This window comes from Aythya ferina (genome assembly GCF_964211825.1).
Source record: "Aythya ferina genome assembly, chromosome: 1".
NCBI classification, from domain to species: Eukaryota; Metazoa; Chordata; class Aves; order Anseriformes; family Anatidae; genus Aythya; species Aythya ferina.
In genome coordinates, this window is record NC_140296.1 from 206298476 (window position 1) to 206320959 (window position 22484).

General features: G+C 66.8%; 2 protein-coding genes across 3 annotated transcripts in view; one reads left to right on the forward strand and one right to left on the reverse strand.

Moving 5' to 3' along the window:
* The window catches only part of SND1 (staphylococcal nuclease and tudor domain containing 1), a 280994-nt gene that overhangs the window by 79595 nt on the left and 178915 nt on the right, over positions 1-22484 (reverse strand). The window lies entirely within an intron of this gene.
* FLNC (filamin C) overlaps positions 4686-22484 on the forward strand; it is a 50407-nt gene continuing 32608 nt past the window's right edge. For both annotated transcript variants that reach the window (XM_084507258.1, XM_084507259.1), the window contains exons 1-16: positions 4686-5739; positions 9863-10111; positions 11148-11245; positions 11919-12069; positions 13015-13133; positions 13230-13307; positions 14111-14273; positions 15541-15741; positions 16693-16830; positions 17805-17931; positions 18034-18170; positions 19161-19354; positions 20026-20139; positions 20237-20380; positions 21229-21352; positions 21450-21610. In XM_084507258.1, the coding sequence (XP_084363384.1) occupies positions 5400-5739; positions 9863-10111; positions 11148-11245; positions 11919-12069; positions 13015-13133; positions 13230-13307; positions 14111-14273; positions 15541-15741; positions 16693-16830; positions 17805-17931; positions 18034-18170; positions 19161-19354; positions 20026-20139; positions 20237-20380; positions 21229-21352; positions 21450-21610 (2538 nt within the window). In that variant the 5' untranslated portion in view covers positions 4686-5399. The remainder of the gene's footprint in view (positions 5740-9862; positions 10112-11147; positions 11246-11918; positions 12070-13014; positions 13134-13229; positions 13308-14110; positions 14274-15540; positions 15742-16692; positions 16831-17804; positions 17932-18033; positions 18171-19160; positions 19355-20025; positions 20140-20236; positions 20381-21228; positions 21353-21449; positions 21611-22484) is intronic.

A 22484-nucleotide genomic window follows, 5' to 3' on the forward strand; every position in this document is an offset into this window, starting at 1 on the left:
TCCCCTGTGTCCCCTGCGCCCCCTGCCCATGTCCCCCTGACCCCCAGCCATGTCCCCTTGTCCCCTTGTCCCCTTGTCCCCCTGACCCCATGACCCCTTGACCCCCTGACCCCATGTCCCCCTGACCCCATGTCCCCACGTCCCCCTGACCCCCAGCCATGTCCCCATGACCCCCTGACCCCATATCCCAATGTCCCCATGTCCCCATGTCCCCCTGACCCCTTGACCCCCTGACCCCATGTCCCCATGAACCCATGTCCCCTTGTCCCCCTGACCCCCAGCCATGTCCCTTGATCCCATGACCCCATGACCCCATGTCCCCATGACCCCATAACCCCGTGTCCCCTCTCTGTCCCCCTGTCCCCCTCCCCATGTCCCCATGTCCCCATGTCCCCCCCCCACAGGTCCCCCCCCAGCACGGAGCCGCCCCCCCCGCTGCGCCCCCACCCCACGGAGCCCGGGGGGGGGTCCCGACCCCACAGCCCGCAGGAGGACACCCAGGTACAGGAGGGGGACATTAGGGGGGGGGTGGTGACACCGGGGGGGTGCCACCCCCCTGGTGACACCGCCCCCCCCCCCAGGGACCCCTCGGGGGGCTCGGCCCCCTCCTGCTCTTCGTGGTGGCCGCTGCCACCCTGCTCCTGTACCCGCGCCTGAGGCCACGCTGAGCCCCTTGTCCCCCCCCCCGTGTCACCCCCTTTGTCACCACCCCCCCGGTGTCACCCCCCCGGTGTCACCACCCCCCCCCCCGTCTCGCAATACAGCTCTGCTCTGCGTTATGGGTGTCGGTGTCACGGATTTTGGGGACGCGCCGCGGGCACCCCGGGGGGACACCAGGTCCCTGGGGGGGGGCACCGGTGTCCCTGTCCCCATGGGTGTCACCGTGTCCCCGTGGGTGTCACCCGTGTCCCTGGGGGTGCCACTGAGTGTCCCCATGCCCATCCCCAAGGGTGCCACCAGTGTCCCTGTGGGTCCCACCAGTGTCCCTGTCCCTATGGGTGCCACCCGTGTCCCCATGGGTGCCACCAGGTCCCTATGGGTGCCACTGGTGTCCCCTTCCCTGTCCCCAAAGGTGCCACCAGTGTCCCCATGGGTATCACCCATATCCCTCTGGGTCCCACCAGTGTCCCTATGGGTCCCACTGATGTTCCCAAGGGTGCCACCAGTGTCCCTATGGGTGCCACCAGGTCCCTATGGGTGCCACTGGTGTCCCCTTCCCTGTCCCCAAGGGTGCCACCAGTGTCCCTATAGGTGCCACCCATGTCCCTGTGGGTGCCACCAGTGTCCCCATGGGTGTCACCAGGTCCCTGTGGGTGCCACCAGTGTCCCTATAGGTGCCACCAGAGTCCCTATGGGTCCCACCAGTGTCCCCACCCCCACAGATGCCACCAGTGTCCCCGTCCCCATGGGTGCCACCAGTGTCCCCACCCCCATGGGTGCCACTCCAGCCCCTGTCCCCATGGGTGCCACCGGTGTCCCCATCCCCAAGGGTCCCACCAGTGTCCCTGTGGGTCCCACCAGTGTCCCCATGGGTGCCACCAGTTCCCCATGGGTGCCACCAGTGTCCCTGTCCCCATGGGTGCCACTGGTCTCCTTGTCCCAGTGGGTGCCACCGGTGTCCCTATGGGTCCCACTGATGTCCCCATGGGTGCCACCAGTGTCCCCATCCCTATGGGTCCCACCAGTGTCCCTATGGGTGCCACCCATGTCCCCATGGGTGTCACCAGTGTCCTTGTCCCCATGGGTGCCACCAGTGCCCTATGGATGCCACCAGCATCCCTATAGGTGCCACCCATGTCCCTGTGGGTCTCACCAGTGTCCCCATGGGTCCCACCGATGTCCCCATGGGTGCCACTGGTGTCCCCATCCCCATCCCCACAGGTGCCACCAGTGTCCCCATGGGTGCCACCGGTCTCCTTGTCCCAGTGGGTCCCACCAGTGTCCCTATGGGTCCCACCAGTGTCCCCATGGGTCCCACCGATGTCCCCATGGGTGCCACCCATGTCCCCATGGGTGCCACCAGTGTCCCTGTCCCCGTGGGTGCCACCGCTGTCCCCGTCCCCGCTGCGCTCCGGGGTATTTTGGGCCGTTTGCGTGGCGCTGACTCTGGGGGTATTTTTAGCAGCCCCCCCCCACCCCGGGGTGCCCCCCCGCTCCCCCCCCTCCCCCCCCCCCACCCGCTGGAAGCTTCCAGGGCCGGTGGCCAGGCGGTGACGCGGTGACACTGGGGGGGGGGGGGGGCACCCCAGACCCCCCCCCGGGGCCACGTCACCGCGCGGCGTCACCGGGGTCAAGGGGGGGGCACGGGAATGGGGCCCCCTTAGTGGGGTTATGGGGGGCTGGGGGGGGGCATGGGGGGGATTTGGGGGGTTGGGGGGGTCATGGGGGGGTTGGGGGGCACTGGGGGGGCATTGGGGGGATTTGGGGCATTGGGGGGGTCATGGGGGGGTCATGGGGGGTCGTGGGGGGGATTTGGGGGATTGGGGGGGTCATAGGTGGTCGTGGGGGGGTTGGGGGGCATTGGGGGGGTCATGGGGGGATTTAGGGAATTGGGGGGGTCATGGGGGGGTTTGGGGGTTATGGGGGCGCTGGGGGGTCATGGGGGGGATTTGGGGGGTTGGGGGGGGCATGGGGGGTCGTGGGGGGGATTTGGGGGATTGGAGGGGTCATGGGGGGTCGTGGGGGGGTTGGGGGGCATTGGGGGGGTCATGGGGGGGCTTGGGGGTTATGGGGGGGCTGGGGGGTCATGGGGGGGGATTTGGGGGATTGGGGGGGTCATGAGGGGATTTGGTGGTTATGGGGGGCTGGGGGGGTGTTGGGGGGCCCGGGAGGGGGTGTTTGGGTGTGGAGGTTTGGGGGTGGGGTTGGGTTTGGGGTGCTGGGGATATGGGGTCACGGGGGGACGGGCTTTGGGGTGCTGGGTGCCTCTGGGGGGGGGGGGGGCACAGGGACACCAAATTTTGGGGCACTGGAGCTTTTGGGTGCAGGATGTCAGATTTTGGGGTGGGAGGTGATGATGTTTTGGGGTACGAGGGTCTCGAGGTCCCAGCGTTTTGGGGTCCCAGCATTTTGGGGTCCCGGTGTTTCAGGGTGCCAGCCCCCAACATTTTGGGGTACCAGGATTGGGGGGGCTGGTAGTTTTGGGGTCCTGGAGCCTGAGACCCCAGGTACCAGAGTTTTGGGGTGCTGGGGTCCCGTGGTTTTGGGGTCCTGGAGTTTTGGGGCACTGACACGGGGGGGTCCCGGCATTTTGGGGTCCCAGTGTTTCGGGTCCCTGCATTTCAGGGTCCTGCAGATTTGGGGTCCCGCAGATTTGGGGTCCTGTGGTTTCGGGTCGTGTAGATTTGGGGTCCCAGCGTTTTGGGGACCTGTAGTTTTGGGGTCTCATAGTTTTGGGTCCCATAGTTTCGGGGTCTGGGGGTCCCAAAGTTTCGGGTCCTGGTGTTTCGGGGTCCCATAGCTTTGGGGTCCTGCCGTTTTGGGGTCTGGGGGTCCCGAAGTTTTTGATGCCGGCTTTTTGGGGTCCCATAGCTTTGGGGTCCCATCGTTTTGGGGTCCCGTTGCTTTGGGGTCCCAGCATTTCGGGGCACCAGCGGGGGGGGCCCAGCATTTCGGCTCCCGCAGTTTTGGGGTCCGGGGGTCCCGTAGCTTTGGGGTCCCTGCATTTTGGGGTCCCTGCATTTTGGGGTCCCGTTGTTTTGGGGTCCCGGCATTTCGGGGTCCCGGCGTTTCGGGGCACCAGCGGGGGGGTCCCGAAGTTTCGTCTCCCACAGTTTCGGGGTGCGGGGGTCCCAAAGCTTTGGGGTCCCAGAGTTTTGGGGTCCCTGCATTTTGGGGCCCCTTTGTTTTGGGGTCCCATAGTTTCAGGGTCTTGTCGTTTTGGGGTCCCGTTGTTTTGGGGTCCCTCAGTTTTGGGGTCCTGCTGTTTTGGGGTCCCGGCGTTTTGGGACACCAGCGGGGGGGTCCCTAAGTTTAATCTCCTGTAGTTTCGGGGTCCGGGGGTCCCGTAGCTTTGGGGTCCCTCAGTTTTGGGGTCCCGTTGTTTTGGGGTCCCTGCATTTTGGGGTCCCACAGTTTCAGGTCTTGTCGTTTTGGGTCCTGGCGTTTTGGGGCACCAGAGGGGGGGTCCCGGAGTTTCATCTCCCGCAGTTTCGGGGTGCGGGGATCCCACAGTTTTGGGGTCCCTGCATTTTGGGGTCCTGTAGTTTCAGGGTCCCGTAACTTTGGGGTCCCTCAGTTTTGGGGTCCTGCTGTTTTGGGGTCCCGCAGCTTTGGGGTCCCGGCGTTTCGGGGCACCAGCGGGGGGGTCCCGAAGCTTCACCTCCCACACTTTCGGGGTCCCGCAGCTTTTGGGGTCCCTCAGTTTTGGGGTCCCGGCGTTTCACCTCCCACACTTTCGGGGTGCGGGGGTCCCGCAGCGTTTCGGGGGCTCCCCCCCCGCAGCGGGAGCCGCGTCCCCCTACCCCCCCCTACCCCTCCTTGTCCCCCACGTCCCCCCTCCATGTGTGCGTGTCCCCCCCCCCCCCCCAAATTCCGCCCCCCCCCCCCCCCCCAGGCTATAAATAGCGGCTGCTGTCACGGGGCGGCCCGGCCGCGATCGCTGCTGCCGCGGGCGGGGTCCGCGGGGCCGGGCCCCAGCGCTTTAAAACGGCCCCGGCCGCCCCCCCCCCGCCACTCAGCCGCCGGCACCGGCAGCGGAAAACCCACGCGGGGGACCCCACGCGGGACCCCGGCCCCACGCGCCCCGAGGGAGGCGGCACACCGCGGGCAGGGAGGTTTTGGGGAACCCCCCCCCCCACCACCACCACCCCACACCGAGAGGCAGCACCCCAAAAGTGAGGAGAAGGAGCCCGAATCCACGGGAGCCTAAACCCACGGACCCCGAATCCACGGGATTTCGAGGAGCAGGACCCCGAATCCGCGGGGTCCCCAATCCACGGGACCCTGAGGAGCGGGACCCCAAAACGCCAGGACCCCGAAAGTCCGGGACCGCGAGCAGCAGGACCTTGAATCCGCAGGATCCCAAATCCACGGGACCCTAAAGTTACGGGATCTTGAGGGGTGGGACCCCGAAACTCCAGGACCCCAAAACTCCAGGACCCCAAAACTTCGGGACCTTGGGGAGCGGGACCCTGAGAAGTGGGACCCTAAAACCCCAGGAGCCCCAGCAGCGGGACCTTGAGCGGCAGGACCCCAAAACTACGAGACCTTGAGCAGCGAGACCCCAAAACTCCACCACCCCCAAGCAAGGGGGGGGACACCCCAAAAAACCTACAGCACCCCGAGCGGCGCCACCCGCCCCGGGGGGACACCGGGCACCGTCCCCACGCGCCGAGGCCACCGTCCCTGAGTCCCCCAAACCCCTTGAGCCCCCCGAGCCCCCCGTCCCCGTCCCCACCATGAACTCGTCGGGCTACGAGGCGCCGGCGGGCGAGGACCCCGAGGAGCTGCCGGCCACCGAAAAGGACCTGGCGGAGGATGCGCCCTGGAAGAAAATCCAGCAGAACACCTTCACCCGCTGGTGCAACGAGCACCTCAAGTGCGTGCACAAGCGCATCGGGGACCTGCAGCGGGACCTGAGCGACGGGCTGCGCCTCATCGCCCTGCTGGAGGTGCTGAGCCAGAAGAAGATGGGGCGCAAGTACCACCCGCGCCCCAATTTCCGCCAGATGAAGCTGGAGAACGTCTCGGTGGCCCTGGAGTTCCTGGAGCGGGAGCACATCAAGCTGGTGTCCATCGGTGAGCGGTGGGGTTGGGGGGTGTGTGGGGTTGGGTGTGGGGTTGGTTGGGGTGGGGTTGGTTTGGGGTGATGTCCTTGCATGGGGTTGTGCCGTGGGGCTGTGCCATGAGGCTGCTCTCGTGTATGGGGTTGTGCCACGGGATTGTGCCGTGGGGCCGTGCCGTAGGGTCGTGCCATGGGGCTAGGTCTCCATGTGGGGCTGCGCCGTGGGGCTGGCCTCGTGTATAGGATTGTGCCATGGGGTCGTGCCATGGGGCCAGGTCTCCATGTGGGGCTGCGCCGTGGGGCTGTGCCATGAGGCTGCTCTCGTGTATGGGGCTGTGCCGTGGGGCTAGCCTCGTGTATGGGGCTGTGCCATGGGATTGTGCCGTGGGGCTGTGCCATGGGGCTGGCTTCATGTATAGGGTTGTGCCATGGGGCTGTGCCATGGGATTGTGCCATGGGGCCAGGTCTCCATGTGGGGCTGTGCCATGGGGCTGTGCCACGAGGCTGGCCTCATGTATGGGGTTGTGCCGTGGGGCTGGCCTCGTGTATGGGGCTGTGCCATGGGGCCAGGTCCACATGTGTGGGGCCGTGCCGTGGGGTTTTGCCATGGGGCTGTGCCGTGGGGCCAGGTCCATGTGTGTGTGGGGCCGTGCCATGGGGTTTCGCCATGTGGTTGCCCCATGGGGGCCGTGCCGTGGGGCTGGCCTCGTTTATGGGGCCGTGCCGTGGGGCTCAGCCCGTTTGTGGGGCCGCGCCGTGGTGTGCTGGGGGGGTTCTGCCCCCTATGTGAGCACCGTGCCGTGGGGCTGGCCCCACATCTCTGCCTCGTGTGGGGCTGGGGGGCTGTGCCGTGGGGCTGGGGGGCTTTGGGCGGTGGATTTGGGGGTCTGGCCCTATAGGTGGGGCTGGGGGCCGGTGCCACGGGGGGGGGGCTTTGTGGGTCTGGCCCCACGGGTGTCTCCGGGGGTCCGGGGGGGGTCTTTGTGCCGTGGGTCCGGTGAGGAAGAGGAGGAGGTGTGGGGGGGGGGGGGGGGGGCGAGGAGAGGCCGTTCCGTGGGTCAGGGCCCCCCCCCCACCCCCCCGGGCGGTGCCGCGGGGCCGCCCCCCGCGTGGGCGCGGCGCTGAGCTCACGGCGCTGGCACGGGGCCGGGCCCCGCGCTCCCCGCCCGCCGCCCCCGCGCGTGGGGCCCCCCCGGGGCGCGCCCCCGCCCCCCCCCCCCGGACAGCTGCGGGGTGACCCCGCGGCCCTGCGCGTGCGCGCGCCCCCCCCCCCCCGGGCACACGTGGGGGGGGGGGCGCGCCCTTGCGCGCCCTTGCGCGCGCCCTTGCGCGCACCCAGGGGTCCCCCGCGCGCTCCCGCAGGCGCGCGCCCCCCCCCCCAACCAGCGCCGCGCCCCCCGCCCCCCCCCCCTCCACCCCCCCATCCCCCCCCCCGCGGCCATTTCCTCCCGAAACGCGATCGCTCGGTGGGGCCTGGGGGGGTGGGGAGGGGGAGGGGAGAGGGGGGAGGGGCGCTGGGCTCGTGCTGGGGACGGGGGGAGGGGCGGGGGGCTGGGACCCCCCCCCCCGGGCAGCTCCGTGCCTCAGTTTCCCCCCCGCCCCCCCCCCGGGCACCCCCCCCCGGCGTTGTGTTGGGGATCCCCGGGGATGGGGGGGGCGCAATTGGGGTCCTGGGGGGGGCCCAATTGGTGCTGGGGGGGCTGGGATGTCCCCCATGCGATTTGGGGTATCTGGGGGGGGTCCCCAGCCGGGGGTCCTGGGGGGGGCCCCAACTCGGTGCTGGGGGTCCCCTGTGCGTGCGCACTGGGGTCTTGGGGGGGCCCCGACCCCCACCCGTGAGCTGAGGGGGGGGGTCCCCAGAGCGGTGCTGGGGTGGGTGGGACACCCCCATGTGTGCACCTTGGGGTGCCGGGGGGGGGGTCCCCAGCGTGGTGTGGTCCTGGGGGGTCCCCAATTTGGGGTGGCAGCAGTGGGGGTCCTGGGGGGGGCCCGAACTTGGTGCGATGGCGCTGGGGGTCCCGGGGGGTCCCCAACTTGGTGCAGTGGCACTGGGGGTCTCGGGGGGTCCCCAACTTGGTGTGGTGGCGCTGGGGGTCCTGGGGGGTCCCCAAATTGTTGTGGTGTCACCAGGGGTCCCGGGGGTCCCCGCTTGGCACCTGAGTCTGTACGCCCCCCCCCCAAACAGCAAGGACGGGAACCTGAAGCTGATCCTGGGGCTGGTGTGGGCGCTGATCCTGCACTACTGCACCCCTATACCCCCTTTACACCCCCTTATATCCCCCCTAAACCCCCTATAGACCACCTATAGACACCATATAGCCCCCCTATAGACCCCCTATATGTCCCCTATATCCCCTACAGACAGCAAGGCAATTGTGGACGGCAGCCTGAAGCTGATCCTGGGGCTGGTGTGGGTGCTAATCCTGCACTGCTGCACCCCTATACCCCCTTATACGCCCTTATACACCCCCTATACATCCCCTACACATCCCATATACGTGCCCATTACCCCCTATAGACAGCAAGGCGATTGTGGATGGGAACCTGAAGCTGATCCTGGGGCTGGTGTGGGCACTGATCCTGCACTACTGCACCCCTATAACCCCTAAAACCCCCTATAGACCCCTTAAATCCCCTATACATCCCCTATAGACCCCATATATGTCCCCTATAGACAGCAAGGCCATCGTGGACGGCAACCTGAAGCTGATCCTGGGGCTGGTGTGGACGCTGATCCTGCACTACTGCACCCCTATATGCCCCCTAATCCCCCTATATCCCCCCTATACATCCCCTATATCCCCCATACATCCCATATATGTCCCTTATATCCCCTATAGACAGCAAGGCGATTGTGGACGGCAACCTGAAGCTGATCCTGGGGCTGGTGTTGATGCTGATCCTGCACTACTGCACCCCTATAACCCCTTATACCCCTATATAGATCCCATATAGACCCCCTATCCGTGCCCTATACCCCCTATAGACAGCAAGGCCATCGTGGATGGGAACCTGAAGCTGATCCTGGGGCTGGTGCGGATGCTGATCCTGCACTACTGCACCCCTATACCCCCTGATAACCCCTTATAACCCCCATAAACCCCCTATAGACCCCATATACATCCCCTATAGACCCCCTATATGTCCCCTGCAGACAGCAAGGCCATCGTGGATGGCAACCTGAAGCTGATCCTGGGGCTGGTGTGGACGCTGATCCTGCACTACTGCACCCCTATACCCCCTTACACCCCCATATAGACCCCCTAGACCCCCTATAGACCCCATATAGACCCCCTATACGTGCCCTATACCCCCTGTAGACAGCAAGGTGATTGTGGATGCGAATCTGAAGCTGATTCTGGGGCTGGTGTGGACGCTGATCCTGCACTACTGCCCCCTTATACCCCCTTATATCCCCATATAGACCCCCTATAGACCCCATATAGACCCCCTATACGTCCCCTATACCCCCTATAGACAGCAAGGCGATCGTGGACGGCAACCTGAAGCTGATCCTGGGGCTGGTGCGGATGCCGATCCTGCACTACTGCACCCCTATACCCACTTATACCCCCATAAACCCCCTATAGCCCCCCTTCAGACCCCTTAAATCCCCTATACATCCCCTATAGACCCCCTATATGCCCCCTACAGACAGCAAGGCCATCGTGGACGGCAACCTGAAGCTGATCCTGGGGCTGGTGTGGGTGCTGATCCTGCACTACTGCCCCCTTATACCCCCTTATATCCCCATATAGACCCCCTATAGACCCCCTATAGACCCCCTATAGACCCCCTATACCCCCTACCGACAGCAAGGCCATCGTGGACGGCAACCTGAAGCTGATCCTGGGGCTGGTGCGGATGCTGATCCTGCACTACTGCACCCCTATACCCCCTGATAACCCCTTATAACCCCCATAAACCCCCTATAGACCCCCTATACATCCCCTATAGACCCCCTATATGTCCCCTGCAGACAGCAAGGCCATCGTGGACGGCAACCTGAAGCTGATCCTGGGGCTGGTGCGGATGCTGATCCTGCACTGCTGCACCCCTATACCCCCTGATAACCCCCATAAACCCCCTATAGACCCCCTATACATCCCCTATAGACCCCCTATATGCCCCCTGCAGACAGCAAGGCCATCGTGGACGGCAACCTGAAGCTGATCCTGGGGCTGGTGTGGACGCTGATCCTGCACTACTCCATCTCCATGCCCATGTGGGAGGACGAGGACGAGGAGGACGCGCGGCGCCAGACCCCCAAGCAGCGGCTGCTGGGCTGGATCCAGAACAAGGTGCCCCAGCTGCCCATCACCAACTTCAGCCGCGACTGGCAGGACGGGAAGGCACTGGGAGCACTGGTGGACAACTGCGCGCCCGGTGAGGGGGCGGGGAAGGGGGGTTTGGGGGGGTTAGGGGGGGTTATTGGGGGATTTGGGGGGGATATGGGGGGAGATGGGGGGTTATAGGGGGTTATGGGGGGGTTATGGGGGGAGATGGGGGGGTTATGGGGGGATTTGGGGGTTATGGGGGGTTATGGGGGGATTTGGGGGGTTATGGGGGGAAATGGGGGGGAGATGGGGGGGTATGGGGGGATATGGGGGGGGTATGGGGGGAGATGGGGGGGTTATTGGGGGTTATGGGGGGAGATGGGGGGGAGATGGGGGGGTATGGGGGGGATATGGGGGGGTTATGGGGGGAGATGGGGGGTTATGGGGGGTTATGGGGGGATATGGGGGGAGATGGGGGAGATATGGGGGGTTATGGGGGGTTATTGGGGGGTTATTGGGGGTTATGGGGGGGATATGGGGGGGTTATGGGGGGTTATGGGGGGATATGGGAGGTTATTGGGGGGTTATGGGGGATTATGGGGGGAGATGGGGGGGATATGGGGGGGTTATTGAGGGTTATGGGGGGAGATGGGGGGGTTATGGGGGGATTATGGGGGGTTATGGGGGGTATGGGGGGGTTTGGGGGGTTATGGGGGGATTTGGGGGGTTATGGGGGGGTTATGGGGGGATATGGGAGGTTATGGGGGGGGTTATGGGGGATTATGGGGGGAGATGGGGGGGATATGGGGGGGTTATTGGGGGTTATGGGGGGGTTTTGGGGGGTTATGGGGGGATATGGGGGGTTATAGGGGGTATGGGGGGCTATGGGGAGAATGGGGGTGGGATATGGAAGGGTTATGGGGGACTGTGTGGGGTGGGGGGATGTGGGGGGTTATTGGGGTATGGGGGCTGGGGGGGGCTACGGGGTGTGGGGGGGAACTGGAGGCTCTTGGGGGGCTGTGGGGGGCACTTTGGTGCGTTGTGCTTGTGGATGGCCGTGGGGGGGACACGGTGGGGGGGAATTTTGGGAGGGGGGGGGGTGTGCATTGGGGTGCTGACCCCTGCCCCCCCCCCCACCCCCCCAGGGCTGTGCCCCGACTGGGAGAGCTGGGACCCCAACCAGCCCGTGCAGAACGCGCGCGAGGCCATGCAGCAGGCGGACGACTGGCTCGGAGTGCCCCAGGCAAGGATTGGGGGGGGCACGGGGGGGGCACGGGGGGGGCTGGGCATGGGGTCCCCTTGGGACTAAGGGGAGGGGTCCCTGGATATTGGGGGGGGGGAGTACTGGGAGTCCTGGGGTGATGGGGGGGATGGGGGGACCCTTGGGGATGGGGGTCCCTTGGGGATGGGGGGGGACCCCTGGGGATGGGGGGACCCCTGGGGATGGGGGGGGTCTCTTGGGTATGGGGGGGTTCCCAGATGTGTGTGGGGGTCCCCTGGGTGCAGGGGGGGCCAGGATGCAGTGGGGACCCCTGGTATGGGGGTCCCCAGAAGTTGGGGGGGGGTCCTTTGGGTAGGGGGGTCCCCAAGGTGCAGGGGACCCCTTGGGTAGGGGGGGCGCTGGGTGTGGAGGGTCCCCAGGGTGCAGGGAGGTCCCTGAGAATGTGGGGGGGGGGGCTTTTGGGAATGGGGGGGTCCTTTGGGCTTGGGGGGGTCCTTTGGGTGTGGGGGGGGTCATTTGGGTATGGGGGTGTCCTTTGGGTAAGGGGGAGACTCCAAATATGGGGGGGTCCCCTGTGGATGGGCGTCCCCAAGGTGCACGGGGGTCCCCGGATGCGGGGTGTCCCCGGGTCTGGGGGGGGGTCCCGCGGTGCGGGGGGGTCACAGCACTAACTTTGGGGGGGGGGCACCCACAGGTGATCGCCCCCGAGGAGATCGTGGACCCCAACGTGGACGAGCACTCGGTGATGACCTACCTGTCCCAGTTCCCCAAGGCCAAGCTCAAACCCGGCGCCCCCCTGCGCTCCCGGCAGCTCCAACCCGCGCGCGCCCGCGCCTACGGGCCCGGTACGGGGGGGTCACGGGGTCACGGGGAGGTCACGGGGTCATGGGGGGACACGGGGGGACACGGGGGGGATGCTGTCACCAGGTATGGTGGGGTTATTGGGTGCGAGGGTCCCCTCCAAGCTTGGGGTCCCCTCTGTGCGCAAGGCACTGGGGACGTGGCCCCGTGGTGGCATGGCTGTGGTGGCACTGGGGACAAGTTTTATGGTGGCGTGGCCATGGTGACATTTGGGACATTGTCCTTGTGGTGGCACGGCCGTACCATGGCCATGGTGATGTTGGGGATGTGTCCTCGTGGTGGCATGGCCGTGGTGACACTGGGAATGTGTCCTCATGGTGGCATCCCCATTGGGACACTGCGGACACGTCCTTATGGTGCCATGGCCATGGTGACACTGGGAACGTGTCCTCATGGTGGCACCCCCGTGGGGACACTGGGGACATGTTCTCATGGTGAGGTGGCCGTGGGGACACTGGGTGGCAGTGGGGACGTGTCCTCATGGTGGCACCCCCATGGGGACACTGGGGACACGTCCTAACGGTGCCATGGCCACAGGGACACCGGGGACATGTCCTCATGGTGGGGTGGCCGTGGTGGCACTGGTGACACTGGGAACTTGTCCTCATGGTGCCATGGCCACGGGGACACTGGGGACATGTCCTCACGGTGACGTGGCCATGGTGGCACTGGTGACACTGGGAACATGTCCTCATAGTGGCACCCCCGTGGGGACACCGGGGACACATCCTCACGGCGAGCTGGCCGTGGTGGCACCGGGTGCCGTTGGGGCCGTGTCCTGGCGGTGCCACAGCCGCGGTGGTGCCGGGGGCCACATCCCACGGTGGTGGTGGTGGGGCACGGGGGGGGGTCTCGGGGCTCCGGGGGTCCAGGGGGGGGTCTCGGGGGTCCAGGGGGGGGGGGTGGCGCATGCTGACCCCCTCCCGCAGGCATCGAGCCCCAGGGGAACACGGTGCTGAAGCCGGCGCAGTTCACGGTGGAGACGCTGGACGCCGGCGTGGGCGAGGTGCTCGTCTACATCGAGGACCCCGAGGGCCACACCGAGGAGGTGCGAGGGGACCCCCGGGGACGCTGGGGACGAGGGCTGGGGCTCCGCGGGGTTGGTGACGCCGTGCCCCCCCAAACCTCGGGGCTGTCCCCGCAGGCCAAGGTGGTCCCCAACAACGACAAGAAGAGGACGTACTCGGTCACCTACGTCCCCAAGGTGGCGGGGCTGCACAAGGTGAGAAGAAAATTGGGGGGGCACCAGGGGGTGGCAGCGGGTCCTCGGGGTGTCCCCATGGTGTGGCACTGGGTCCTGGGGGTGTTCCCACGTTTTGGCGCTGGGTCCTTGGGGTGTCCCCAAGATGTGGCACTGGGGTCCCCAGGGTGTCCCATGGAGGTCCCCAAGGCGCAGCATTGAGGTCCTTGGGGTATTCCATGCGGGTCCCCAAGGTGTGACTTTGGGGTCCTTGTTGTGTCCCATGGAGGTCCCCAAGGTGTGGAATTGGGGTCTTTGGGGTGTCCCGTGGAGGTCCTCGGGGTGTCCCCAAGATCTGACACTGGGATCCTTGGGGTGTCCCATGGAGGTCCCCAAGGTGCAGCACTGGGTCCTTGGGGTGTCCCTATCGCATGGCACTGGGTCCCCAGGGTATCCCATGGAGGTCCCCAAGGTGTGACATTGGGGTCCTCGGGGTGTCCCCAAGGTGTGGCACTGAGTCCCTGGGGTGTCCTATGTTGGTCCCCAAGGTGTAGCACTGGGTCCTTGGGGTGTCCCATGGAGGTACCCAACGTGTGGCCCCGGGTCCCCTGAGTGTCCCTAAGATGTGAACTGGGTCCTTGGGGTGTCCCCAGGTTGTCACACCGGGTCCCCAGGGTGTCCCACAGAGGTCCCCAGGGCGCAGCATTGAGGCCCTTGGGGTGTTCCATGGAGGTCCCCCAAGGTGTGACACTTGGGGGTGTCCCATGGGGATCCCCAAGGCGTGGAATTGGGGTCCTCGTGGTGTCCCCATGGTGTGACCCCGGTGTCCCCGTGGTGTCCCGCAGGTGACAGTGCTGTTTGCGGGGCAGAACATCGACAAGAGCCCCTTCGGCGTCAACGTGGGCATGGCGCTGGGTGACGCCAGCAAGGTGACGGCGCGCGGCCCCGGCCTGGAGCCCGTGGGCAACGTGGCCAACAAGGCCACCTACTTCGACATCTACACCGCAGGTGGGCAGGGGGGGGACACGGGTGGGGGCGTGCTGGTGGCACCCCGCTGCGGCAGGGCCCCCGTGGCGCTGGGTGGCACCGGGGCCGTGTCCTCGTGGTGGTGTGGCTGTGGTGGCGCTGGGTGGGCTCGTGGCCATCTCCTCCTGGTGCCACGTCGTGATGTGGTGGCACTGGGGACATTGCCTCCTGGTGTCACGACCACATGTCATGATTTGGTGGCACCAGGGTCATGTCCTGATGGCACGGCCGTGCCACGATGTGGTGGCACTGGGGTCATATCCTCCTTGGTGGCACAGCCATGCGTCATGACACGGTGGCACCAGGACCACGTCCTCCTGGTGTCATGGCCACACCATGACATGGTGGCATCAGGACCACGTTCTCCTGATGGCACGGCCACATATCATGATTCGGTGGCATTTGGGCCATTTCCTCCTGGTGGCACAGCCACATCATGACATGGTGACACCTTGGCCACATCCTCCTTGGTGGCACAGCCATTCGTCATGACATGGTGCCACCAGGACCACGTTCTCCTCGTGGCACGGCCACATATCATGATTTGGTGCCACTGGGGCCACATCCTCCCTGGTGGCACAGCCACACCATGATGTGGTGGCACTGGGGCCACATCCTTCTTGGTGGCACAGCCATGTGGCATAATGTGGTGGCACCAGGACCATGTCCTCCTGGTGGCACAGCCACACACCATGATGTGGTGGCACTGGCACTGGGTCCACGTCCTCCTTGGTGGCACAGCCACATGTCATGACACAGTGGCACCAGGACCACGTTCTCCTGATGGCACAGCCACGTATCATGATTTGGTGGCATTTGGGCCATTTCCTCCTGGTGGCACAGCCACATCATGACTTGGTGACACCTTGGCCACATTCTCCTTGGTGGCACAGCCATTCGTCATGACATGGTGCCACCAGGACCACGTTCTCCAGGTGTCATGGCCACATATCATGATTTGGTGGCACTGGCACTGGGGCCACATCCTCCTTGGTGGCACAGCCATGCGTCATGACATGGTGCCACCAGGACCACGTTCTCCTCGTGGCACGGCCACATATCATGATGTGGTGGCACCAGGACCATGTCCTCCTGATGCCACATCCACCCATCACGACTTGGTGCCACTGGGTCCCCATCCCGGTGCCACGGCCACCCCAGGCCGCGGTGCCACCAGCGCCCACCTCCCGGCGCGTGCGTGGCCGTGCCGCGTGCCGTGGGTGCTGAGGCCGTGTGGTGGCGGTGGCAGGGGCCGGCGCGGGCGACGTGGGCGTGGTGATCGTGGACCCCCAGGGCCGGCGTGACACGGTGGAGGTGATGCTGGAGGACAAAGGGGACAGCACCTTCCGCTGCACCTACCGGCCCGTGCAGCAGGGCCCCCACCTCGTGCACGTCACCTACGCGGGGGCGCAGATCCCCCGGAGCCCCTTCACCGTCAACGTGGCCGAAGGTGAGAGCGGGCCACCAACGTGTCCCCAAGGTGTCCCCGCCACCTCCACCGGTTCCCCCCCCGTGGCCCTCCACAGCCTCCCGGTGGCCCCACAGCCCCCCAGTGTCACCACGCCTCCCCCTATGTCTTTGGGGACCTTCTGGGATTGTCTTGTCCCCCGGTGTCCCCACACAGCCCTCCGAATGTCCCCTGTGCCCCCGTGGCACCTCCCTGTCCCCAGGGTGTCCCCACAGCCCCCTTATGGCCATAGGGACCCCGTGGCACCGTCCTGTCCCCAGGGTGTCCCCATGGACCCCCTCCGATGTCCCTGGTGTCCCCATAGCACCCCACTGTCCCCAGGGTGTCCCTATGGCCCCCTGGTGTCCCCAAGGCACCCCCTGTCCCCAAAGGTGTCCCCATGGCCCCCCCAGTGCCCCTGGTGTCCCCATAGCACCCCACTGTCCCCAGGGTGTCCCCATGCCCCCTTGATGTCCATGGCACCCCCATAGCAGCCCCCTGTCCCAAAGGTGTCCCCATGGCTCCCCAATGTCCCTGGTGTCCCTACAGCACCCCCCTGTCCCCAAAGGTGTCCCCATGCCCCCCCCAGTGCCCCTGGTGTCCCCAAGGCACCCCGTGTCCCCAAGGTGTCCCCATGGCCCCCCAATGCCCCTGGTGTCCCTATAGAACCCCCCGTGTCCCCAATGTGTCCCCATGGCCCCCTACTGCCCCCATAGCACCCCCCTGTCCCCAAAGTCATCCCCATGCCCCCCCAATATCCCTGCTGTCCCCATGTGCCCCCCCAATCCCCCTGGCACCCCCACGGCACCCCCTGCCCCCAGGCTATCCCCAAGGCACCCCGTTGCCCCCAGGTCCCCCTTACACCCCCGTTACAACCCCGTTACACCCCCATTGCCCCCCCCACGGTGCTGGGTGCCATGTGGGGGTGCTGAGCGTGTCCCCCCCCCCCCCCAGCCTGCAGCCCTGCTGCGTGCCGTGCCTCGGGCCGGGGGCTGCAGCCCAAGGGGGTGCGGGTGCAGGAGGCGGCCGCCTTCAGGGTCTTCACCAAGGGCGCCGGCACCGGGGAGCTGCGGGTGCTGGTCAAGGGGCCTGGTGAGTGTGCAAGGGGGGGGTGTGTGTGGGTGTGCAAGGGGGGGGTGTGGGTGTGCAAGGGGCGCGTGTTGAGCTTGGGGTGTGCACGGGGGTGTGCGTTGAGCTGGGGGTGCGCAGGGGGCGTGTGGGTGCGCACAGGGGGTGGGCTGAGGGGGTGTGCAAGGGGGGTTTGGGGGTGTGCAAGGGGGGTTTGGGGGTGTGCAAGGGGAGGGGTGGGCGTGCAAGGGGAGGGTGGGCGTGCAAGAGGCGAGCTGGGGGCGTGCGAGTGTGCAAGGGGGGTGTGGGGTGCGCGCGGGGGTGCGGGGGGGCGCAATAGGGGGTGCGCTGAGCTGGGGGTGGGTGTGCAAGGGGTGTGCAAGGGGGGTGTGCAAGGGGGGGGCGTGCCCAGCACCGTGCGCGTGCCGCTGCTGCCCCCTGCTGGGAGCTGCAGCCGCGGGTCCTGGGGGGGGGTCGCGGAGGGGGACCCTTGGGGGGGGTGGGCGCATGGCTGGGGGTGTCCTGGAGGTGTTGTGGGGGTACCCTGGGGGTGCCCATGAGGGTGGGGGGGATCTTTTGGGGGTGCCCTGGGGGTCTTGGGGGGGAGGGATCGATATTGGGGGTGTTCTGGGGGTGCCTTTTTTTGGGGGGGGGGGGGGCGCACGGCTGGGGGTGCCCACGGGGTGCTCTGGGGGTGCCCTGGAGGTGCTCTGGGGGTACCCTGGGGGTGCCCATGGGGGGGGCGTAGATCGATTGTGGGGGGGGTCGGGGAGGGGGAAATCCATAGTGGGGGGGTGTTCTGGGGGGTGCGAATTGAGGGGGGGGGTCACGGATTGGGGTGGGGGGGCGCACAGTCGGGGTACCCAAGGGCTCTCCATGGGCGCACGGTGGGGAGGGGCGCACGGTTGGGTGCGTGCGTGGGGGGGGTCGTCTCCCCTTTTAGGCGGGGGGGGGGGCACCCCGAGGTGACCCCCCCCATTGTGTGCACCCCCCCCCAGACGGCGCGGAGCTGCCGGTGTCGGTGCGGGACGTGGGGGACGGGGTCTTCGCCTGCGAGTACCGCCCGGTGCAACCCGGCACCCACCTGGTGGCCATCACCTGGGGGGGCTGCGCCATCCCCCGCAGGTGAGCGGGGTCGTTTTTTTTTTGGGGGGTGGGAGGCACACGAGGAGGGGGGAGGGGGTCGTGGGGGTGTCCCCCCACCCTTATCCGGCCCCCTCCCCGCAGCCCCTTCGAGGTGCAGGTGTCCCCCGAGGCCGGCTCGCAGAAGGTGCGCGCCTGGGGGCCGGGGCTGGAGACCGGCGTGGTGGGGAGGTCGGCAGACTTCGTGGTGGAGGCCATCGGCACCGAAGTGGGGACGTTGGGTGAGTGGGGAGGGGGCTGGGGGGGGTGGGCATGGGGTGGGGGAGGTCGCCGGGGTGGGGGCGTGGGGGTGGGGTGGGTGGCAGCGTGGTGGGGGCATTGGGTGGCACCGTGGTGGGGACGCAGGGACAGGATGGGTGGCACCACGGTGGGGATGTGGGTTTGGGTTTGGTGGTACCACGGTGGGGACATGGGGACAGGATGGGGTGGCACCATGGTGGGGACGTGGGTTTGGGTTTGGTGGCACCGTGGTGGGGACCTGGGGACAGGTTTGGTGGCACCATGGTGGGGACATTGGGTGGCACCATGGTGAGGTATGGGGACAAGGTGGTGTGGCACCGTGGTGGGGATGTGGGTTTGGGTTTGGTGGCGGCGTGGTGGGGACATGGGGACAGGATGGGTGGCACCATGGTGGGGACATGGGCATGGGTTTGGTGGCGCCATGGTGGGGACATTTGGGATAGGGTGGGTGGCACCGTGGTGGGGATGTGGGCATGGGTTTGGTGGCACCGTGGTGGGGACATGGGGACAGGTTTGGTGGCACCGTGGTGGGGATGTGGGCATGGGTTTGGTGGCACTGTGGTGGGGACATGGGGACAGGATGGGGTGGCACCTTGGTGGGGACATGGGTATAACTGGTGGCACCATGGTGGGAACACGGGGACAGGTTTAGTGGCACCGTGGTGGGGACACGGGGACAGGTTTGGTGGCACCATGGTGGGGACATTTGGGATAGAGTGGGTGGCACCACGGTGGGGACACGGAGCCGTGCTGGGTGCCACCACCCCGAGGACATCCTGGTCACCGTGCTGGGGACACGGGGGGGGGTTGGCACCGCACCATGGTGACAGGCACCGAGGACGTGCCCACGGTTTGGTGCCACCGTGCCGAGGACACCACTTGGAGACCAAAACCTTACCCGTGTCCCCCCCACCCGTCCCCACCACCCCTCCCCGTGTCCCCTGTGTCCCCCGTGTCCCCTCCCCGGCCAGGTTTCTCCATCGAGGGCCCCTCCCAGGCCAAAATCGAGTGCGACGACCGCGGGGACGGCTCCTGCGACGTGCGCTACTGGCCCACGGAGCCGGGCGAGTACGCTGTGCACGTGGTGTGCGACGACGAGGACATCCGCGACAGCCCCTTCATCGTGCGCATCCTGCCCGCGCCCCCCGACTGCTTCCCCGAAAAGGTGCCCCCCCCCACCCCCACCGTGTCCCCCCCACCTTGTGTCCACCCCGTGTCCCCTCCGTGTCCTCTCCCGTCACCCCCGTGCCATCCCCGGGTCTTCATGTGTCCCCCACCCCGTGTTTTCTCTGTGTACCCCCCCCCCAATTCCATCCCTTTTTGCGCCCCCCCATGTCCCCTCCTGTCCCCCTGTGTCCCCCCGTGTCCCCCCATGTCCCCCCCGTGTCCCCTTCTGACCACTTGTCACCCGTGCCCCCCCCATTGCCCTGTGTCCCCCTCCTTCCCCCCCATGTCCCCCTGTGCCCCCCCCAGTGCCCTGTGTCCCCCCATGTCCCCCTGTGCCCCCCCCATTGCCCTGTGTCCCCCTCCTTCTCCCCATGTCCCCCCGTGCCCCCCCATTGCTCTGTGTCCCCCCCACGTCCCCCCATGACCCCCCTTCTCACCCCATGTCCCCCCCACCCCCCAGCTCACCCCACATCCCCCCCCAACCCCCCCACATCCCCCTCCTTTCCCCCCCACCCCACCCCGGTCACCCCCAGCACCCCCGGGTGCCCCTCACCGCCTCCCCCAGCGCCCCCCATCTCCTTCCTATGACCACCCCGACACCTCCCCAATTTGGGGGCCTCCCCCAGACCCCCCCCCTGAGCCGTATCCCTTTGTGTCCCCCCCCCCCAGGTGAAGGCGTGGGGGCCGGGGCTGGAGCCCTCGGGGGTGATCGTGCAGCGCCCGGCCGAGTTCACCATCGACGCGCGCGGCGCCGGCCGCGGGGACCTGCGGCTTTACGCACAGGTGGGTCCCCAAAAGTGGGGCCCTGGGGGGGGTCCCGGGGGTCTCAGGGTTACGCCAGGGGTCCCTCACCTCTGTTAACCCCCCCCCACCACCTCAGGACGCCGAGGGGTGCCCCATCGACATCAAGGTGAAGGATAATGGGGATGGCACCTACCAGTGCGCCTACGTGCCCACCCGGGCCATCAAGCACACCATCATTGTCACCTGGGGGGGTGTCAACGTGCCCCGCAGCCCCTTCCGGGTGAGTGGGGGTCTGGGGGGGTCCGGGGGGTCCGGGGGGGGCGAGGGGAAGGGGGTGGGAGGGGTAATGGGGGGGTGTTGGGGTGCCAGGAGCGAGGGGGAGGGATGGTGAGGGTGTGGGGTGCGTGGGGTGCGTTGGGGTGTTGGGTGCCAGGAGCGAGGGGAAGGGGCTGGTGTGGGTGTGGGGTGCGTGGGGTATGGGGTGCAATGGGGTGTGGGGGGGTTTTGGGGTGCCAGGAGCAAGGAGAAGGGGTTGGAGTGGATATGGGGTGCATGGGGTGCCAAGCGCAGCTATGGGGTGTGTGGGGTCTGGAGGAGTGTGGGGCGCAAGGAGCAAGTGGAAGGTGCTGGGCATGGATGTGGGGTGTGTGGGGTGCTTTGGGGTTTTGGGGTGCCAGGAGCGAGGAGAAGGTGCTGGAATGGGCATGGGGTGAAGGGGTTATGGGGTGCATTGGGGTATGGGGTGCAATGGGATGTGGGGTGCTAGGAGTGAGGAGAAGGTGCTGGAATGGATATGGGGTGCATGGGGTGCCCGGTGCAGCTATGGGGTGTGTGGGGTGCAATGGGGTGTGGGGTGCCAGGAGCAAGAAGAAGGGGCTGGTTTGGTTATGGGGTGTGTGTGGGGGGATATGGGGTGGCAGCCGCAAGCATCAGGGTGCCAGGGCTTTGTGGGTATTTATATGGGGTGCGTGGGGTGCCAGGAGCAAGGCGAGGCGCTGCTTTGGTTATGGGGTTACGGGGTGCCGGGCACGGATATGGGGCGCATGGCGCACGGAGGGGGTGCACCCTGGGGAGGGGTCCACGCCTCGTGGTGCCCCACGGCACCCCACTGACGGGGACACCCCACAGGTGAACGTGGGCGAGGGCAGCCACCCGGGACGCGTGCGGGTGCACGGCCCGGGCGTGGAGAAGACGGGGCTGAAGGCGGGCGAGCCCACCTACTTCACCGTGGACTGCAGCGAGGCCGGGCAAGGTGGGCGCCCACCCCAATGTCCCCGTGTCCCCTCGGTGTCCTCGTCACGGCTTTGGGGGTGCTGACGTCTCCCCGTGTGTCCCCCCTCCACCTCCAGGGGACGTGAGCATCGGCATCAAGTGCGCGCCGGGCGTGGTGGGGCCGCTGGAGGCCGACATCGATTTCGACATCATCAAGAACGACAACGACACCTTCACCGTCAAGTACACGCCGCCCGGCGCCGGGCTCTACACCATCATGGTGCTCTTCGCCAACCAGGTGCGCCGCCGGCACGCTCAGGCCACCGTGGTGTCACCTCCATGGGGACGCTCGTGGCACGGTGGTGTCACCCCCACGGGGATGCTCGTGGCACGGTGGTGCCGCTCGTCCCCAAAGGTGCCACTGGTGCCGTGGTGGTGACACCCCCGTGATGCCACTTGTCCCCTACCGGTGCCACTTGTCCCCAGTGGTGCCACTTGTGCCCAGTGGTGCCACTCGTCCCCTACCAGTGCCATTTGTCCCCAGTGGTGCCATTTGTGCCATGGTGGTGCCATTTGTGCCCATTGGTGCCACTCGTCCCCTACCAGTGCCACTTGTCCCCAGTGGTGCCACTTGTGTCATGGTGGTGCCACCCCCATGGTGCCCCTCGCCTCAGTGGTGCCACTTGTCCCCTACCAGTGCCACTTGTGCCCATTGGTGCCACTTTTGCCCAGTGCCACCCCCATGATGCCACTTGTCCCCAGTGGTGCCACTTGTCCCCAGTGGTGCCACTCGTCCCCTACCAGTGCCACCTGTGCCACCGTGGTGCCACTTATGCCCATTGGTGCCACTTGTGCCCAGCAGTGCCACTCGTCCCCTTCCAGTGCCACTTGTCCCCAGTGATGCCACTTTTGCCCAGTGGTGCCACTTGTGCCTAGTGGTACCACTTGTCCCCTACCAGTGCCACTTGTCCCCAGTGGTGCCACTTGTGCCGTTGTGGTGCCACTCCTCCCCACTGGTGCCACTCATCCCCACTGGTGCCACTTGTCCCCACTGGTGCCACTTGTGCCCAGCAGTGCCACTTGTCCCCAGTGGTGCCACTTTTGCCCAGTGGTGCCACTCCCATGGTGCCACTTGTCCCCAGCAGTGCCACTCGTGCCATGGTGGTGCTACT